The 22,333-nt window shown below is 37.4% G+C and overlaps 1 protein-coding gene across 2 annotated transcripts in view; it reads left to right on the top strand.

Moving 5' to 3' along the window:
* LOC139382384 (ST14 transmembrane serine protease matriptase a) overlaps positions 1-22,333 on the top strand; it is a 79,515-nt gene that overhangs the window by 45,132 nt on the left and 12,050 nt on the right. For both annotated transcript variants that reach the window (XM_071126391.1, XM_071126392.1), the window contains exons 9-10: positions 17,021-17,133; positions 21,189-21,322. In XM_071126391.1, coding sequence (XP_070982492.1) covers positions 17,021-17,133; positions 21,189-21,322 — 247 coding nt within the window. The remainder of the gene's footprint in view (positions 1-17,020; positions 17,134-21,188; positions 21,323-22,333) is intronic.

The following is a 22,333-nucleotide window of genomic DNA, read 5'->3' as shown; positions in this document are numbered from 1 at the left end:
ACAACATAGTGAAGTGTTTTATACTGTACTGGGTTACAACATAGTGAAGTGTTTTCTACTGGGTTACAACATAGTGAAGTGTTTTACTGTACTGGGTTACAACATAGTGAAGTGTTTTATACTGGGTTACAACATAGTGAAGTGTTTTATACTGGGTTACAACATAGTGAAGTGTTTTATACTGGGTTACAACATAGTGAAGTGTTTTATACTGGGTTACAACATAGTGAAGTGTTTTATACTGTACTGGGTTACAACATAGTGAAGTGTTTTATACTGGGTTACAACATAGTGAAGTGTTTTATACTGGGTTACAACATAGTGAAGTGTTTTATACTGGGTTACAACATAGTGAAGTGTTTTATACTGGGTTACAACATAGTGAAGTGTTTTATACTGGGTTACTGGGTTACAACATAGTGAAGTGTTTTATACTGTACTGGGTTACAACATAGTGAAGTGTACTTTACAACATAGTGAAGTGTTTTATACTGGGTTACAACATAGTGAAGTGTTTTATACTGTACTGGGTTACAACATAGTGAAGTGTTTTATACTTGGTTACAACATAGTGAAGTGTTTTATACTGTACTGGGGTTACAACATAGTGAAGTGTTTTATACTGGGGTTACAACATAGTGAAGTGTTTTATACTGGGTTACAACATAGTGAAGTGAAGTGTTTTATACTGTACTGGGTTACAACATGGTGAAGTGTTTTATACTGGGTTACAACATAGTGAAGTGTTTTATACTGTACTGGGTTACAACATAGTGAAGTGTTTTATACTGGGTTACAACATAGTGAAGTGTTTTATACTGTACTGGGTTACAACATAGTGAAGTGTTTTATACTGTACTGGGTTACAACATAGTGAAGTGTTTTATACTGGGTTACAACATAGTGAAGTGTTTTATACTGTACTGGGTTACAACATAGTGAAGTGTTTTATACTGTACTGGGTTACAACATAGTGAAGTGTTTTCTACTGGGTTACAACATAGTGAAGTGTTTTATACTGTACTGGGTTACAACATAGTGAAGTGTTTTATACTGGGTTACAACATAGTGAAGTGTTTTATACTGGGTTACAACATAGTGAAGTGTTTTATACTGTACTGGGTTACAACATAGTGAAGTGTTTTATACTGTACTGGGGTTACAACATAGTGAAGTGTTTTATACTGGGTTACAACATAGTGAAGTGTTTTATACTGGGGTTACAACATAGTGAAGTGTTTTATACTGTACTGGGTTACAACATAGTGAAGTGTTTTATACTGTACTGGGGTTACAACATAGTGAAGTGTTTTATACTGTACTGGGTTACAACATAGTGAAGTGTTTTATACTGGGTTACAACATAGTGAAGTGTTTTATACTGGGTTACAACATGGTGAAGTGTTTTATACTGGGTTACAACATAGTGAAGTGTTTTATACTGGGTTACAACATAGTGAAGTGTTTTATACTGTACTGGGGTTACAACATAGTGAAGTGTTTTATACTGGGTTACAACATAGTGAAGTGTTTTTTATACTGGGTTACAACATAGTGAAGTGTTTTATACTGTACTGGGTTACAACATAGTGAAGTGTTTTATACTGGGTTACAACATAGTGAAGTGTTTTATACTGTACTGGGTTACAACATAGTGAAGTGTTTTATACTGGGTTACAACATAGTGAAGTGTTTTATACTGGGTTACAACATAGTGAAGTGTTTTATACTGTACTGGGGTTACAACATAGTGAAGTGTTTTATACTGGGTTACAACATAGTGAAGTGTTTTATACTGGGTTACAACACAGTGAAGTGAACTGTACTGGGTTACAACATAGTGAAGTGTTTTATACTGGGTTACATCATAGTGAAGTGTTTTATACTGTACTGGGTTACAACATAGTGAAGTGTTTTATACTGTACTGGGTTACAACATAGTGAAGTGTTTTATACTGTACTGGGTTACAACATAGTGAAGTGTTTTATACTGGGTTACAACATAGTGAAGTGTTTTATACTGTACTGGGTTACAACATAGTGAAGTGTTTTATACTGGGGTTACAACATAGTGAAGTGTTTTATACTGGGTTACAACATAGTGAAGTGTTTTCTACTGGGTTACAACATAGTGAAGTGTTTTCTACTGGGTTACAACATAGTGAAGTGTTTTATACTGGGTTACAACATAGTGAAGTGTTTTATACTGGGTTACAACATAGTGAAGTGTTTTATACTGGGTTACAACATAGTGAAGTGTTTTATACTGGGTTACAACATAGTGAAGTGTTTTATACTGGGTTACAACATAGTGAAGTGTTTTATACTGGGTTACAACATAGTGAAGTGTTTTATACTGGGGTTACAACATAGTGAAGTGTTTTATACTGGGTTACAACATAGTGAAGTGTTTTATACTGGGTTACATCATAGTGAAGTGTTTTATAATGGGTTACATCATAGTGAAGTGTTTTATACTGTACTGGGTTACAACATAGTGAAGTGTTTTATACTGGGTTACAACATAGTGAAGAGTTTTATACTGTACTGGGTTACAACATAGTGAAGTGTTTTATACTGTACTGGGTTACAACATAGTGATGTGTTTTATACTGGGTTACATCATAGTGAAGTGTTTTATACTGGGTTACAACATAGTGAAGTGTTTTATACTGGGTTACAACATAGTGAAGTGTTTTATACTGTACTGGGTTACAACTTAGTGAAGTGTTTTATACTGGGTTACAACATAGTGAAGTGTTTTATACTGTACTGGGTTACAACATAGTGAAGTGTTTTATACTGTACTGGGTTACAACATAGTGAAGTGTTTTATACTGTACTGGGTTACAACATAGTGAAGTGTTTTATACTGGGTTACAACATAGTGAAGTGTTTTATACTGGGTTACAACATAGTGAAGTGTTTTATACTGTACTGGGTTACAACATAGTGAAGTGTTTTATACTGGGTTACAACATAGTGAAGTGTTTTATACTGTACTGGGTTACAACATAGTGAAGTGTTTTATACTGTACTGGGTTACAACATAGTGAAGTGTTTTATACTGTACTGGGTTACAACATAGTGAAGTGTTTTATACTGTACTGGGTTACAACATAGTGAAGTGTTTTATACTGTACTGGGTTACAACATAGTGAAGTGTTTTATACTGCACTGGGTTACAACATAGTGAAGTGTTTTATACTGTACTGGGTTACAACATAGTGAAGTGTTTTATACTGGGTTACAACATAGTGAAGTGTTTTATACTGGGTTACAACATAGTGAAGTGTTTTATACTGGGTTACAACATAGTGAAGTGTTTTATACTGTACTGGGGTTACAACATAGTGAAGTGTTTTATACTGTACTGGGGTTACAACATAGTGAAGTGTTTTATACTGTACTGGGTTACAACATAGTGAAGTGTTTTATACTGGGTTACAACATAGTGAAGTGTTTTATACTGTACTGGGTTACAACATAGTGAAGTGTTTTATACTGGGTTACAACATAGTGAAGTGTTTTATACTGGGTTACAACATAGTGAAGTGTTTTATACTGTACTGGGTTACAACATAGTGAAGTGTTTTATACTGGGTTACAACATAGTGAAGTGTTTTATACTGTACTGGGTTACAACATAGTGAAGTGTTTTATACTGGGTTACAACATAGTGAAGTGTTTTATACTGGGTTACAACATAGTGAAGTGTTTTATACTGTACTGGGTTACAACATAGTGAAGTGTTTTATACTGGGTTACAACATAGTGAAGTGTTTTATACTGGGTTACAACATAGTGAAGTGTTTTATACTGGGTTACAACATAGTGAAGTGTTTTATACTGTACTGGGGTTACAACATAGTGAAGTGTTTTATACTGTACTGGGGTTACAACATAGTGAAGTGTTTTATACTGGGTTACAACATAGTGAAGTGTTTTATACTGGGTTACATCATAGTGAAGTGTTTTATACTGTACTGGGTTACAACATAGTGAAGTGTTTTATACTGTACTGGGTTACAACATAGTGAAGTGTTTTATACTGGGTTACAACATAGTGAAGTGTTTTATACTGGGTTACAACATAGTGAAGTGTTTTCTACTGTACTGGGTTACAACATAGTGAAGTGTTTTATACTGGGTTACAACATAGTGAAGTGTTTTATACTGTACTGGGTTACAACATAGTGAAGTGTTTTATACTGTACTGGGTTACAACATAGTGAAGTGTTTTATACTGGGGTTACAACATAGTGAAGTGTTTTATACTGTACTGGGTTACAACATAGTGAAGTGTTTTATACTGTACTGGGTTACAACATAGTGAAGTGTTTTATACTGGGTTACAACATAGTGAAGTGTTTTATACTGGGTTACAACATAGTGAAGTGTTTTATACTGGGTTACAACATAGTGAAGTGTTTTATACTGTACTGGGTTACAACATAGTGAAGTGTTTTATACTGTACTGGGTTACAACATAGTGAAGTGTTTTATACTGGGTTACATCATAGTGAAGTGTTTTATACTGTACTGGGTTACAACATAGTGAAGTGTTTTATACTGGGTTACAACATAGTGAAGTGTTTTATACTGGGTTACAACATAGTGAAGTGTTTTATACTGGGTTACAACATAGTGAAGTGTTTTATACTGTACTGGGTTACAACATAGTGAAGTGTTTTATACTGTACTGGGGTTACAACATAGTGAAGTGTTTTATACTGTACTGGGTTACAACATAGTGAAGTGTTTTATACTGGGTTACAACATAGTGAAGTGTTTTATACTGTACTGGGGTTACAACATAGTGAAGTGTTTTATACTGGGTTACAACATGGTGAAGTGTTTTATACTGGGTTACAACATAGTGAAGTGTTTTATACTGTACTGGGGTTACAACATAGTGAAGTGTTTTATACTGTACTGGGTTACAACATAGTGAAGTGTTTTATACTGGGGTTACAACATAGTGAAGTGTTTTATACTGTACTGGGTTACAACATAGTGAAGTGTTTTATACTGGGTTACAACATAGTGAAGTGTTTTATACTGTACTGGGGTTACAACATAGTGAAGTGTTTTATACTGTACTGGGTTACAACATAGTGAAGTGTTTTATACTGGGGTTACAACATGGTGAAGTGTTTTATACTGGGTTACAACATAGTGAAGTGTTTTATACTGCGTTACAACATAGTGAAGTGTTTTATACTGGGTTACAACATAGTGAAGTGTTTTATACTGGGTTACAACATAGTGAAGTGTTTTATACTGGGTTACAACATAGTGAAGTGTTTTATACTGGGTTACAACATAGTGAAGTGTTTTATACTGGGGTTACAACATAGTGAAGTGTTTTATACTGGGGTTACAACATAGTGAAGTGTTTTATACTGGGTTACAACATAGTGAAGTGTTTTATACTGGGTTACAACATAGTGAAGTGTTTTATACTGTACTGGGTTACAACATAGTGAAGTGTTTTATACTGGGTTACAACATAGTGAAGTGTTTTATACTGTACTGGGTTACAACATAGTGAAGTGTTTTATACTGGGTTACAACATAGTGAAGTGTTTTATACTGTACTGGGTTACAACATAGTGAAGTGTTTTATACTGTACTGGGGTTACAACATAGTGAAGTGTTTTATACTGTACTGGGGTTACAACATAGTGAAGTGTTTTATACTGGGTTACAACATAGTGAAGTGTTTTATACTGGGTTACAACATAGTGAAGTGTTTTTACTGGGTTACATAGTGAAGTGTACTGGGTTACAACATAGTGAAGTGTTTTATACTGTACTGGGTTACAACATAGTGAAGTGTTTTATACTGGGTTACAACATAGTGAAGTGTTTTATACTGGGTTACAACATAGTGAAGTGTTTTCTACTGTACTGGGTTACAACATAGTGAAGTGTTTTATACTGGGTTACAACATAGTGAAGTGTTTTATACTGTACTGGGTTACAACATAGTGAAGTGTTTTATACTGTACTGGGTTACAACATAGTGAAGTGTTTTATATACTGGGTTACAACATAGTGAAGTGTTTTATACTGGGTTACAACATAGTGAAGTGTTTTATACTGTACTGGGTTACAACATAGTGAAGTGTTTTATACTGGGTTACAACATAGTGAAGTGTTTTATACTGTACTGGGTTACAACATAGTGAAGTGTTTTATACTGGGTTACAACATAGTGAAGTGTTTTATACTGGGTTACAACATAGTGAAGTGTTTTATACTGGGTTACAACATAGTGAAGTGTTTTATACTGTACTGGGTTACAACATAGTGAAGTGTTTTATACTGGGTTACAACATAGTGAAGTGTTTTATACTGGGTTACAACATAGTGAAGTGTTTTATACTGGGTTACAACATAGTGAAGTGTTTTATACTGTACTGGGTTACAACATAGTGAAGTGTTTTATACTGTACTGGGTTACAACATAGTGAAGTGTTTTATACTGGGTTACAACATAGTGAAGTGTTTTATACTGGGTTACAACATAGTGAAGTGTTTTATACTGTACTGGGTTACAACATAGTGAAGTGTTTTATACTGTACTGGGTTACAACATAGTGAAGTGTTTTATACTGGGTTACAACATAGTGAAGTGTTTTATACTGGGTTACAACATAGTGAAGTGTTTTCTACTGTACTGGGTTACAACATAGTGAAGTGTTTTATACTGGGTTACAACATAGTGAAGTGTTTTTTACTGGGTTACAACATAGTGAAGTGTACTGGGTTACAACATAGTGAAGTGTTTTATACTGTACTGGGTTACAACATAGTGAAGTGTTTTATACTTGGGTTACAACATAGTGAAGTGTTTTATACTGTACTGGGTTACAACATAGTGAAGTGTTTTATACTGTACTGGGTTACAACATAGTGAAGTGTTTTATACTGGGTTACAACATAGTGAAGTGTTTTATACTGTACTGGGTTACAACATAGTGAAGTGTTTTATACTGGGTTACAACATAGTGAAGTGTTTTATACTGTACTGGGTTACAACATAGTGAAGTGTTTTATACTGGGTTACAACATAGTGAAGTGTTTTATACTGGGTTACAACATAGTGAAGTGTTTTATACTGGGTTACAACATAGTGAAGTGTTACTGGGGTTACAACATAGTGAAGTGTTTTATACTGTACTGGGTTACAACATAGTGAAGTGTTTTATACTGTACTGGGTTACAACATAGTGAAGTGTTTTATACTGGGTTACAACATAGTGAAGTGTTTTATACTGTACTGGGTTACAACATAGTGAAGTGTTTTATACTGGGTTACAACATAGTGAAGTGTTTTATATACAACATAGTGAAGTGTTTTATACTGGGTTACAACATAGTGAAGTGTTTTATACTGGGTTACAACATGGTGAAGTGTTTTATACTGGGTTACAACATAGTGAAGTGTTTTATACTGTACTGGGGTTACAACATAGTGAAGTGTTTTATACTGTACTGGGTTACAACATAGTGAAGTGTTTTATACTGGGTTACAACATAGTGAAGTGTTTTATACTGTACTGGGTTACAACATAGTGAAGTGTTTTATACTGGGTTACAACATAGTGAAGTGTTTTATACTGGGTTACAACATAGTGAAGTGTTTTATACTGTACTGGGTTACAACATAGTGAAGTGTTTTATACTGTACTGGGTTACAACATAGTGAAGTGTTTTATACTGGGGTTACAACATAGTGAAGTGTTTTATACTGGGTTACAACATAGTGAAGTGTTTTATACTGGGTTACAACATAGTGAAGTGTTTTATACTGGGTTACAACATAGTGAAGTGTTTTATACTGGGTTACAACATAGTGAAGTGTTTTATACTGGGTTACAACATAGTGAAGTGTTTTATACTGGGTTACAACATAGTGAAGTGTTTTATACTGGGGTTACAACATAGTGAAGTGTTTTATACTGGGGTTACAACATAGTGAAGTGTTTTATACTGGGTTACAACATAGTGAAGTGTTTTATACTGGGTTACAACATAGTGAAGTGTTTTATACTGTACTGGGTTACAACATAGTGAAGTGTTTTATACTGGGTTACAACATAGTGAAGTGTTTTATACTGTACTGGGTTACAACATAGTGAAGTGTTTTATACTGGGTTACAACATAGTGAAGTGTTTTATACTGTACTGGGGTTACAACATAGTGAAGTGTTTTATACTGTACTGGGTTACAACATAGTGAAGTGTTTTATACTGGGGTTACAACATGGTGAAGTGTTTTATACTGGGTTACAACATAGTGAAGTGTTTTATACTGCGTTACAACATAGTGAAGTGTTTTATACTGGGTTACAACATAGTGAAGTGTTTTATACTGGGTTACAACATAGTGAAGTGTTTTATACTGGGTTACAACATAGTGAAGTGTTTTATACTGGGTTACAACATAGTGAAGTGTTTTATACTGGGGTTACAACATAGTGAAGTGTTTTATACTGGGGTTACAACATAGTGAAGTGTTTTATACTGGGTTACAACATAGTGAAGTGTTTTATACTGTACTGGGTTACAACATAGTGAAGTGTTTTATACTGGGTTACAACATAGTGAAGTGTTTTATACTGTACTGGGTTACAACATAGTGAAGTGTTTTATACTGGGTTACAACATAGTGAAGTGTTTTATACTGTACTGGGTTACAACATAGTGAAGTGTTTTATACTGTACTGGGTTACAACATAGTGAAGTGTTTTATACTGGGGTTACAACATAGTGAAGTGTTTTATACTGGGTTACAACATAGTGAAGTGTTTTATACTGGGTTACAACATAGTGAAGTGTTTTATATACTGGGTTACAACATAGTGAAGTGTTTTATACTGGGTTACAACATAGTGAAGTGTTTTATACTGGGTTACAACATAGTGAAGTGTTTTATACTGGGTTACAACATAGTGAAGTGTTTTATACTGTACTGGGTTACAACATAGTGAAGTGTTTTATACTGGGTTACAACATAGTGAAGTGTTTTATACTGTACTGGGTTACAACATAGTGAAGTGTTTTATACTGTACTGGGTTACAACATAGTGAAGTGTTTTATACTGGGTTACAATACTGGGTTACAACATAGTGAAGTGTTTTATACTGGGTTACAACATAGTGAAGTGTTTTATACTGTACTGGGTTACAACATAGTGAAGTGTTTTATACTGTACTGGGGTTACAACATAGTGAAGTGTTTTATACTGTACTGGGTTACAACATAGTGAAGTGTTTTATACTGGGTTACAACATAGTGAAGTGTTTTATACTGGGTTACAACATAGTGAAGTGTTTTATACTGGGTTACAACATAGTGAAGTGTTTTATACTGGGTTACAACATAGTGAAGTGTTTTATACTGGGTTACAACATAGTGAAGTGTTTTATACTGGGTTACAACATAGTGAAGTGTTTTATACTGGGGTTACAACATAGTGAAGTGTTTTATACTGGGTTACAACATAGTGAAGTGTTTTATACTGGGTTACAACATAGTGAAGTGTTTTATACTGGGTTACAACATAGTGAAGTGTTTTATACTGTACTGGGTTACAACATAGTGAAGTGTTTTATACTGGGTTACAACATAGTGAAGTGTTTTATACTGTACTGGGTTACAACATAGTGAAGTGTTTTATACTGGGTTACAACATAGTGAAGTGTTTTATACTGTACTGGGGTTACAACATAGTGAAGTGTTTTATACTGTACTGGGTTACAACATAGTGAAGTGTTTTATACTGGGGTTACAACATGGTGAAGTGTTTTATACTGGGTTACAACATAGTGAAGTGTTTTATACTGCGTTACAACATAGTGAAGTGTTTTATACTGGGTTACAACATAGTGAAGTGTTTTATACTGGGTTACAACATAGTGAAGTGTTTTATACTGGGTTACAACATAGTGAAGTGTTTTATACTGGGGTTACAACATAGTGAAGTGTTTTATACTGGGGTTACAACATAGTGAAGTGTTTTATACTGGGTTACAACATAGTGAAGTGTTTTATACTGGGTTACAACATAGTGAAGTGTTTTATACTGTACTGGGTTACAACATAGTGAAGTGTTTTATACTGGGTTACAACATAGTGAAGTGTTTTATACTGTACTGGGTTACAACATAGTGAAGTGTTTTATACTGTACTGGGTTACAACATAGTGAAGTGTTTTATACTGGGTTACAACATAGTGAAGTGTTTTATATTGGGTTACAACATAGTGAAGTGTTTTATACTGTACTGGGTTACAACATAGTGAAGTGTTTTATACTGGGTTACAACATAGTGAAGTGTTTTATATTGGGTTACAACATAGTGAAGTGTTTTATACTGGGTTACAACATAGTGAAGTGTTTTATACTGGGTTACAACATAGTGAAGTGTTTTATACTGTACTGGGTTACAACATAGTGAAGTGTTTTATACTGGGTTACAACATAGTGAAGTGTTTTATACTGGGTTACAACATAGTGAAGTGTTTTATACTGGGTTACAACATAGTGAAGTGTTTTATACTGTACTGGGTTACAACATAGTGAAGTGTTTTATACTGTACTGGGTTACAACATAGTGAAGTGTTTTATACTGGGTTACAACATAGTGAAGTGTTTATACTGTACTGGGTTACAACATAGTGAAGTGTTTTATACTGGGTTACAACATAGTGAAGTGTTTTATACTGGGTTACAACATAGTGAAGTGTTTTATACTGTACTGGGTTACAACATAGTGAAGTGTTTTATACTGGGTTACAACATAGTGAAGTGTTTTATACTGGGTTACAACATAGTGAAGTGTTTTATACTGGGTTACAACATAGTGAAGTGTTTTATACTGTACTGGGTTACAACATAGTGAAGTGTTTTATACTGGGTTACAACATAGTGAAGTGTTTTATACTGGGTTACAACATAGTGAAGTGTTTTATACTGTACTGGGGTTACAACATAGTGAAGTGTTTTATACTGTACTGGGGTTACAACATAGTGAAGTGTTTTATACTGTACTGGGTTACAACATAGTGAAGTGTTTTATACTGTACTGGGTTACAACATAGTGAAGTGTTTTATACTGGGGTTACAACATAGTGAAGTGTTTTATACTGTACTGGGTTACAACATAGTGAAGTGTTTTATACTGTACTGGGTTACAACATAGTGAAGTGTTTTATACTGTACTGAGTTACAACATAGTGAAGTGTTTTATACTGTACTGGGTTACAACATAGTGAAGTGTTTTATACTGGGTTACAACATAGTGAAGTGTTTTATACTGGGTTACAACATAGTGAAGTGTTTTATACTGTACTGGGTTACAACATAGTGAAGTGTTTTATACTGTACTGGGGTTACAACATAGTGAAGTGTTTTATACTGGGTTACAACATAGTGAAGTGTTTTATACTGTACTGGGTTACAACATAGTGAAGTGTTTTATACTGTACTGGGGTTACAACATAGTGAAGTGTTTTATACTGGGTTACAACATAGTGAAGTGTTTTATACTGTACTGGGTTACAACATAGTGAAGTGTTTTATACTGGGTTACAACATAGTGAAGTGTTTTATACTGTACTGGGTTACAACATAGTGAAGTGTTTTATACTGTACTGGGTTACAACATAGTGAAGTGTTTTATACTGTACTGGGTTACAACATAGTGAAGTGTTTTATACTGGGTTACAACATAGTGAAGTGCTTTATACTGTATTGGGTTACAACATAGTGAAGTGTTTTATACTGGGTTACAACATAGTGAAGTGTTTTATACTGGGTTACAACATAGTGAAGTGTTTTATACTGTACTGGGTTACAACATAGTGAAGTGTTTTATACTGGGTTACAACATAGTGAAGTGTTTTATACTGGGTTACAACATAGTGAAGTGTTTTATACTGTACTGGGTTACAACATAGTGAAGTGTTTTATACTGGGTTACAACATAGTGAAGTGTTTTATACTGGGTTACAACATAGTGAAGTGTTTTATACTGGGTTACAACATAGTGAAGTGTTTTATACTGGGTTACAACATAGTGAAGTGTTTTATACTGGGTTACAACATAGTGAAGTGTTTTATACTGGGTTACAACATAGTGAAGTGTTTTATACTGGGTTACAACATAGTGAAGTGTTTTATACTGGGTTACAACATAGTGAAGTGTTTTATACTGTACTGGGTTACAACATAGTGAAGTGTTTTATACTGTACTGGGTTACAACATAGTGAAGTGTTTTATACTGGGTTACAACATAGTGAAGTGTTTTATACTGTACTGGGGTTACAACATAGTGAAGTGTTTTATACTGTACTGGGGTTACAACATAGTGAAGTGTTTTATACTGTACTGGGTTACAACATAGTGAAGTGTTTTATACTGTACTGGGTTACAACATAGTGAAGTGTTTTATACTGGGTTACAACATAGTGAAGTGTTTTATACTGGGTTACAACATAGTGAAGTGTTTTATACTGTACTGGGTTACAACATAGTGAAGTGTTTTATACTGTACTGGGGTTACAACATAGTGAAGTGTTTTATACTGGGTTACAACATAGTGAAGTGTTTTATACTGTACTGGGTTACAACATAGTGAAGTGTTTTATACTGGGTTACAACATAGTGAAGTGGGTTACAACATAGTGAAGTGTTTTATACTGTACAACTGGGGTTACAACATAGTGAAGTGTTTTATACTGTACTGGGGTTACAACATAGTGAAGTGTTTTATACTGTTTTATACTGGGTTACAACATAGTGAAGTGTTTTATACTGGGTTACAACATAGTGAAGTGCTTTATACTGTATTGGGTTACAACATAGTGAAGTGTTTTATACTGGGTTACAACATAGTGAAGTGTTTTATACTGGGTTACATCATAGTGAAGTGTTTTATACTGTACTGGGTTACAACATAGTGAAGTGTTTTATACTGGGTTACAACATAGTGAAGTGTTTTATACTGGGTTACAACATAGTGAAGTGTTTTATACTGGGTTACAACATAGTGAAGTGTTTTATACTGGGTTACAACATAGTGAAGTGTTTTATACTGGGTTACAACATAGTGAAGTGTTTTATACTGGGTTACAACATAGTGAAGTGTTTTATACTGGGTTACAACATAGTGAAGTGTTTTATACTGTACTGGGTTACAACATAGTGAAGTGTTTTATATTGTAATGGGTTACAACATAGTGAAGTGTTTTATACTGGGTTACAACATAGTGAAGTGTTTTATACTGTACTGGGGTTACAACATAGTGAAGTGTTTTATACTGTACTGGGGTTACAACATAGTGAAGTGTTTTATACTGTACTGGGTTACAACATAGTGAAGTGTTTTATACTGGGGTTACAACATAGTGAAGTGTTTTATACTGGGGTTACAACATAGTGAAGTGTTTTATACTGTACTGGGTTACAACATAGTGAAGTGTTTTATACTGTACTGGGTTACAACATAGTGAAGTGTTTTATACTGTACTGAGTTACAACATAGTGAAGTGTTTTATACTGTACTGGGTTACAACATAGTGAAGTGTTTTATACTGTACTGGGTTACAACATAGTGAAGTGTTTTATACTGGGTTACAACATAGTGAAGTGTTTTATACTGTACTGGGTTACAACATAGTGAAGTGTTTTATACTGGGTTACAACATAGTGAAGTGTTTTATACTGGGTTACAACATAGTGAAGTGTTTTATACTGAGTTACAACATAGTGAAGTGTTTTATACTGTACTGGGTTACAACATAGTGAAGTGTTTTATACTGGGTTACAACATAGTGAAGTGTTTTATACTGTACTGGGTTACAACATAGTGAAGTGTTTTATACTGGGTTACAACATAGTGAAGTGTTTTATACTGGGTTACAACATAGTGAAGTGTTTTATACTGGGTTACAACATAGTGAAGTGTTTTATACTGGGTTACAACATAGTGAAGTGTTTTATACTGGGTTACAACATAGTGAAGTGTTTTATACTGGGTTACAACATAGTGAAGTGTTTTATACTGGGTTACAACATAGTGAAGTGTTTTATACTGTACTGGGTTACAACATAGTGAAGTGTTTTATATTGTAATGGGTTACAACATAGTGAAGTGTTTTATACTGGGTTACAACATAGTGAAGTGTTTTATACTGTACTGGGGTTACAACATAGTGAAGTGTTTTATACTGTACTGGGGTTACAACATAGTGAAGTGTTTTATACTGTACTGGGTTACAACATAGTGAAGTGTTTTATACTGTACTGGGTTACAACATAGTGAAGTGTTTTATACTGGGGTTACAACATAGTGAAGTGTTTTATACTGTACTGGGTTACAACATAGTGAAGTGTTTTATACTGTACTGGGTTACAACATAGTGAAGTGTTTTATACTGTACTGAGTTACAACATAGTGAAGTGTTTTATACTGGGTTACAACATAGTGAAGTGTTTTATACTGTACTGGGTTACAACATAGTGAAGTGTTTTATACTGTACTGGGTTACAACATAGTGAAGTGTTTTATACTGGGTTACAACATAGTGAAGTGTTTTATACTGGGTTACAACATAGTGAAGTGTTTTATACTGTACTGGGTTACAACATAGTGAAGTGTTTTATACTGTACTGGGGTTACAACATAGTGAAGTGTTTTATACTGGGTTACAACATAGTGAAGTGTTTTATACTGTACTGGGTTACAACATAGTGAAGTGTTTTATACTGGGTTACAACATAGTGAAGTGTTTTATACTGTACTGGGTTACAACATAGTGAAGTGTTTTATACTGTACTGGGGTTACAACATAGTGAAGTGTTTTATACTGTACTGGGTTACAACATAGTGAAGTGTTTTATACTGTACTGGGTTACAACATAGTGAAGTGTTTTATACTGTACTGGGTTACAACATAGTGAAGTGTTTTATACTGTACTGGGTTACAACATAGTGAAGTGTTTTATACTGGGTTACAACATAGTGAAGTGCTTTATACTGTATTGGGTTACAACATAGTGAAGTGTTTTATACTGGGTTACAACATAGTGAAGTGTTTTATACTGGGTTACATCATAGTGAAGTGTTTTATACTGTACTGGGTTACAACATAGTGAAGTGTTTTATACTGGGTTACAACATAGTGAAGTGTTTTATACTGGGTTACAACATAGTGAAGTGTTTTATACTGGGTTACAACATAGTGAAGTGTTTTATACTGTACTGGGTTACAACATAGTGAAGTGTTTTATACTGGGGTTACAACATAGTGAAGTGTTTTATACTGGGTTACAACATAGTGAAGTGTTTTATACTGGGTTACAACATAGTGAAGTGTTTTATACTGGGTTACAACATAGTGAAGTGTTTTATACTGGGTTACAACATAGTGAAGTGTTTTATACTGGGTTACAACATAGTGAAGTGTTTTATACTGGGTTACAACATAGTGAAGTGTTTTATACTGTACTGGGTTACAACATAGTGAAGTGTTTTATACTGTACTGGGTTACAACATAGTGAAGTGTTTTATACTGGGTTACAACATAGTGAAGTGTTTTATACTGTACTGGGGTTACAACATAGTGAAGTGTTTTATACTGTACTGGGGTTACAACATAGTGAAGTGTTTTATACTGTACTGGGGTTACAACATAGTGAAGTGTTTTATACTGTACTGGGTTACAACATAGTGAAGTGTTTTATACTGTACTGGGTTACAACATAGTGAAGTGTTTTATACTGTACTGGGTTACAACATAGTGAAGTGTTTTATACTGTACTGGGTTACAACATAGTGAAGTGTTTTATACTGTACTGAGTTACAACATAGTGAAGTGTTTTATACTGTACTGGGTTACAACATAGTGAAGTGTTTTATACTGTACTGGGTTACAACATAGTGAAATGTTTTATACTGGGTTACAACATAGTGAAGTGTTTTATACTGTACTGGGTTACAACATAGTGAAGTGTTTTATACTGTACTGGGGTTACAACATAGTGAAGTGTTTTATACTGGGTTACAACATAGTGAAGTGTTTTATACTGTACTGGGGTTACAACATAGTGAAGTGTTTTATACTGTACTGGGGTTACAACATAGTGAAGTGTTTTATACTGGGTTACAACATAGTGAAGTGTTTTATACTGGGTTACAACATAGTGAAGTGTTTTATACTGTACTGGGTTACAACATAGTGAAGTGTTTTATACTGGGTTACAACATAGTGAAGTGTTTTATACTGTACTGGGGTTACAACATAGTGAAGTGTTTTATACTGTACTGGGGTTACAACATAGTGAAGTGTTTTATACTGGGTTACAACATAGTGAAGTGTTTTATACTGTACTGGGTTACAACATAGTGAAGTGTTTTATACTGTACTGGGTTACAACATAGTGAAGTGTTTTATACTGTACTGGGTTACAACATGGTGAAGTGTTTTATACTGGGTTACAACATAGTGAAGTGTTTTATACTGTACTGGGTTACAACATAGTGAAGTGTTTTATACTGGGTTACAACATAGTGAAGTGTTTTATACTGTACTGGGTTACAACATAGTGAAGTGTTTTATACTGGGTTACAACATAGTGAAGTGTTTTATACTGGGTTACAACATAGTGAAGTGTTTTATACTGTACTGGGTTACAACATAGTGAAGTGTTTTATACTGTACTGGGTTACAACATAGTGAAGTGTTTTATACTGGGTTACAACATAGTGAAGTGTTTTATACTGTACTGGGTTACAACATAGTGAAGTGTTTTATACTGGGTTACAACATAGTGAAGTGTTTTATACTGTACTGGGTTACAACTTAGTGAAGTGTTTGACTGATTTTATTTGCTAATCTAATAATCAGATATTGAGGCCTTCAGATTTTATATATTGGCTGATAGAGGTTTTGTATCAGGCTAAGTGTGTGTATAATGTTTGGCTGTACTATGCCCCCCCCCAGGTCCCTGCTGGTAAGTCAGTGAAGGTCAAGTTCAGTACCTTCCTGTTATCAGAGCTGGGTCAGGAGAACACGAAGGACTGTAACAAGGACTATGTAGAGATCAACAACAAGAGGTGAGATGTTTGAGAAGCACCCCCCCTACTGTTTTACCTCACCTGGCACCTCCCCCTACTGTATTACCTCACCCTGCACCTCCCCCTACTGTATTACCCCACCCTGCACCTCCCCTACTGTATTACCTCATCCTGCACCTCCCCCTACTGTATTACCTCACCCTGCACCTCCCCCTGCTGTATTACCTCACCCTGCACCTCCCCTACTGTATTACCTCACCCTGCACCTCCCCTACTGTATTACCTCACCCTGCACCTCCCCTGCTGTATTACCTCACCCTGCACCTCCACCTACTGTATTACCTCACCCTGCACCTCCCCCTGCTGTTTTACCTCACCCTGCACCTCCCCCTGCTGTTTTACCTCACCCTGCACCTCCCCTACTGTATTACCTCACCCTGCACCTCCCCCTACTGTATTACCTCACCCTGCACCTCCCCTACTGTATTACCTCACCCTGCACCTCCCCCTACTGTATTACCCCACCCTGCACCTCCCCCTACTGTATTACCTCACCCTGTACCTCCCCTACTGTATTACCTCACCCTGCACCTCCCCCTGCTGTATTACCTCACCCTGCACCTCCCCTACTGTATTACCTCACCCTGTACCTCCCCTACTGTATTACCTCACCCTGCACCTCCCCCTACTGTATTAAATGTTAAAGCCTGAATTTAAAATTGATTAAATTGTGTGTTTGTTTTTTTCGCAATACCTCATCTTGTCGAAGTGGAAGTATGTTTTGACACATTTTTTACTGGTTTGATTCAATAAGTATTCACCCCCTTTGCTATGGCAAGCCTGAATAAGTTCAGGAGTAAAGATGAACTCCGGTTGCATGGACTCACTGTGTGTGCAATAATAGTGTTTAACATGATTTTTTGAATGACTACCTCATCTCTGTACCCCACACACACACATAATTATCTGTAAAGTCCCTCAGTCGAGCAGTGAATTTCAAATACAGATTCAACCACAAAGACCAGGGAGGTTTTCCAATGCCTCACAAAGAAGGGCACCTATTGGTAGATGGGTAAAACATTTTGGTAGTTAGGAGCTTTATGGGCCTGGTTCCTCAGCAACTGGCCTGCTTTATGGGCCTGGTTCCTCGGCAACTGGCCTGCTTTATGGGCCTGGTTCCTCGACAACTGGCCTGCTTTATGGGCCTGGTTCCTCGGCAACTGCCCTGCTTTATGGGCCTGGTTCCTCGGCAACTGCCCTGCTTTATGGGCCTGGTTCCTCGGCAACTGCCCTGCTTTATGGGCCTGGTTCCTCGGCAACTGGCCTGCTTTATGAGCCTGGTTCCTCGGCAACTGGCCTGCTTTATGGGCCTGGTTCCTCGGCAACTGGCCTGCTTTATGGGCCTGGTTCCTCGGCAACTGGCCTGCTTTATGGGCCTGGTTCCTCGGCAACTGGCCTGCTTTATGGGCCTGGTTCCTCGGCAACTGGACTGCTTTATGGGCCTGGTTCCTCGGCAACTGGACTGCTTTATGGGCCTGGTTCCTCGGCAACTGGCCTGCTTTATGAGCCTGGTTCCTCGGCAACTGGCCTGCTTTATGGGCCTGGTTGCTCGGCCACTGGCCTGCTTTATGGGCCTGGTTCCTCGGCAACTGGCCTCCTTAATGGGCCTGGTTGCTCGGCCACTGGCCTGCTTTATCAGGAACTGAAGCTAGACTGTTACCTTTTGCGTCTCTCCTAAGGAACATTCATATTCTACAATAACATGTTTGAACAGAATATAAACTTTCTGCACTTCCCCTTTTCTCCATGTCCCTTTCCATGTCCCTCTGTCACTTTACATGTCCCTTTAAATGTCCCTTGGTCACTTTCCATGTCCCTCTGTCACTTTCCATGTCCCTCGGTCAATTTCCATGTCCCTCGGTCACTTTACATGTCCCTTGGTCACTTTCCATGTCACTTTCCATGTCCCTCGGTCACTTTCCATGTCCATTGGTCACTTTCCATGTCCCTCAGTCACTTTACATGTCACTTTCCATGTCCCTCGGTCACTTTCCATGTCCCTCTGTCACTTTCCATGTCCCTCGGTCAATTTCCATGTCCCTCGGTCACTTTCCATGTCCCTCGGTCACTTTACATGTCCCTCTGTCCCTTTCCATGTCATTTTAAATGTCCCTCTGTCCCTTTCCATGTCATTTTAAATGTCCCTCTGTCCCTTTCCATGTCACTTTCCATGTCCCTCGGTCACTTTACATGTCCCTCTGTCCCTTTCCATGTCCCTTTAAATGTCCCTCTGTCCCTTTCCATGTCATTTAAATGTCCCTCTGTCCCTTTCCATGTCACTTTCCATGTCCCTCAGTCACTTTACATGTCCCTTGGTCACTTTCCATGTCACTTTCCATGTCCCTCCGTCCCTTTATATGTCCCTCGGTCACTTTCCGTGTCCCTCAGTCACTTTCCATGTCCCTCAGTCACTTTACATGTCCCTTGGTCACTTTACATGTCCCTCTGTCCCTTTCCATGTCACTTTCCATGTCCCTCGGTCACTTTCCATGTCCCTCGGTCACTTTCCATGTCCCTCGGTCACTTTCCATGTCCCTCGGTCACTTTACATGTCCCTCGGTCACTTTCCATGTCCCTCGGTCACTTTCCATGTCCCTCGGTCACTTTCCATGTCCCTCGGTCACTTTACATGTCCCTCGGTCACTTTCCATGTCCCTCGGTCACTTTACATGTCCCTCGGTCACTTTCCATGTTCCTTTTTATATTTCAAGCTAGACTCCAACACAGGTATTGTGGAGAGTTGACCTGTTATCGTAACGTGTCTGTATCAGGTATTGTGGAGAGTTGACCTGTTATCGTAACGTGTCTGTATCAGGTATTGTGGAGAGTTGACCTCTTATCGTAACGTGTCTGTCTCAGGTATTGTGGAGAGTTGACCTCTTATTGTAACGTGTCTGTCTCAGGTATTGTAGAGAGTTGACCTCTTATTGTAACGTGTCTGTCTCAGGTATTGTAGAGAGTTGACCTCTTATTGTAACGTGTCTGTCTCAGGTATTGTGGAGAGTTGACCTCTTATTGTAACGTGTCTGTCTCAGGTATTGTGGAGAGTTGACCTCTTATTGTAACGTGTCTGTCTCAGGTATTGTGGAGAGTTGACCTCTTATTGTAACGTGTCTGTCTCAGGTATTGTGGAGAGTTGACCTCTTATCGTAACGTGTCTGTATCAGGTATTGTAGAGAGTTGACCTCTTATTGTAACGTGTCTGTCTCAGGTATTGTGGAGAGTTGACCTCTTATTGTAACGTGTCTGTCTCAGGTATTGTGGAGAGTTGACCTCTTATCGTAACGTGTCTGTATCAGGTATTGTGGAGAGTTGACCTCTTATTGTAACGTGTCTGTCTCAGGTATTGTGGAGAGTTGACCTCTTATTGTAACGTGTCTGTCTCAGGTATTGTGGAGAGTTGACCTCTTATTGTAACGTGTCTGTCTCAGGTATTGTGGAGAGTTGACCTCTTATTGTAACGTGTCTGTCTCAGGTATTGTGGAGAGTTGACCTCTTATCGTAACGTGTCTGTATCAGGTATTGTGGAGAGTTGGCCTCTTATCGTAACGTGTCTGTATCAGATATTGTAGAGAGTTGACCTCTTATCGTAACGTGTCTGTATCAGGTATTGTGGAGAGTTGACCTCTTATTGTAACGTGTCTGTCTCAGGTATTGTAGAGTTGACCTCTTATTGTAACGTCTCTGAGGTATTGTGGAGAGTTGACCTCTTATTGTAACGTGTCTGTCTCAGGTATTGTGGAGAGTTGACCTCTTATCGTAACGTGTCTGTATCAGGTATTGTGGAGAGTTGACCTCTTATTGTAACGTGTCTGTCTCAGGTATTGTGGAGAGTTGACCTCTTATTGTAACGTGTCTGTCTCAGGTATTGTGGAGAGTTGACCTCTTATTGTAACGTGTCTGTCTCAGGTATTGTGGAGAGTTGACCTCTTATCGTAACATGTCTGTCTCAGGTATTGTGGAGAGTTGACCTCTTATTGTAATGTGTCTGTATTGTGGAGAGTTGACCTCTTATCGTAACATGTCTGTCTCAGGTATTGTGGAGAACTTCCAACCAGTCCTGTTGTAACCAGTGACACTAACACCATGAAGGTAGTCTTTTACTCCGACGCCTCGTATGTAGACAGAGGATTCAGCGCCACGTACGAGACCTTCGAATCCACAGACCGTAAGTAGAAATCTTGATTGTTCATCAAATCATATTAAGCACTTGGCTCATTAGACAAGACAAGTGATGACCTGAGCATTCACTGACCTGTCCCTGGCCAGTCGTATTGGCCAGGTGTTAATGAACTGGCCAGTCATATTGGAGAGGTGTTAATGAACCGGCCAGTCATATTGGAGAGGTGTTAATGAACCGGCCAGTCATATTGGAGAGGTGTTAATGAACCGGCCAGTCATATTGGAGAGGTGTTAATGAACCGGCCAGTCATATTGGAGAGGTGTTAATGAACCGGCCAGTCATATAGGAGAGGTGTTAATGAACCGGCCAGTCATATTGGAGAGGTGTTAATGAACCGGCCAGTCATATAGGAGAGGTGTTAATGAACCGGCCAGTCATATTGGAGAGGTGTTAATGAACCGGCCAGTCATATAGGAGAGGTGTTAATGAACCGGCCAGTCATATTGGAGAGGTGTTAATGAACCGGCCAGTCATATGGGAGAGGTGTTAATGAACCGGCCAGTCATATTGGAGAGGTGTTAATGAACCGGCCAGTCATATTGGAGAGGTGTTAATGAACCGGCCAGTCATATTGGAGAGGTGTTAATGAACCGGCCAGTCATATTGGAGAGGTGTTAATGAACCGGCCAGTCATATTGGAGAGGTGTTAATGAACCGGCCAGTCATATTGGAGAGGTGTTAATGAACCGGCCAGTCATATTGGAGAGGTGTTAATGAACCGGCCAGTCATATTGGAGAGGTGTTAATGAACCGGCCAGTCATATTGGAGAGGTGTTAATGAACCGGCCAGTCATATTGGAGAGGTGTTAATGAACCGGCCAGTCATATAGGAGAGGTGTTAATGAACCGGCCAGTCATATTGGAGAGGTGTTAATGAACCGGCCAGTCATATTGGAGAGGTGTTAATGAACCGGCCAGTCATATTGGAGAGGTGTTAATGAACCGGCCAGTCATATAGGAGAGGTGTTAATGAACCGGCCAGTCATATTGGAGAGG

This window comes from Oncorhynchus clarkii, chromosome 24 (assembly GCF_045791955.1).
Source record: "Oncorhynchus clarkii lewisi isolate Uvic-CL-2024 chromosome 24, UVic_Ocla_1.0, whole genome shotgun sequence".
Taxonomy (NCBI): domain Eukaryota; kingdom Metazoa; phylum Chordata; class Actinopteri; order Salmoniformes; family Salmonidae; genus Oncorhynchus; species Oncorhynchus clarkii.
This window is presented reverse-complemented; position numbering and strand designations above follow the sequence as displayed.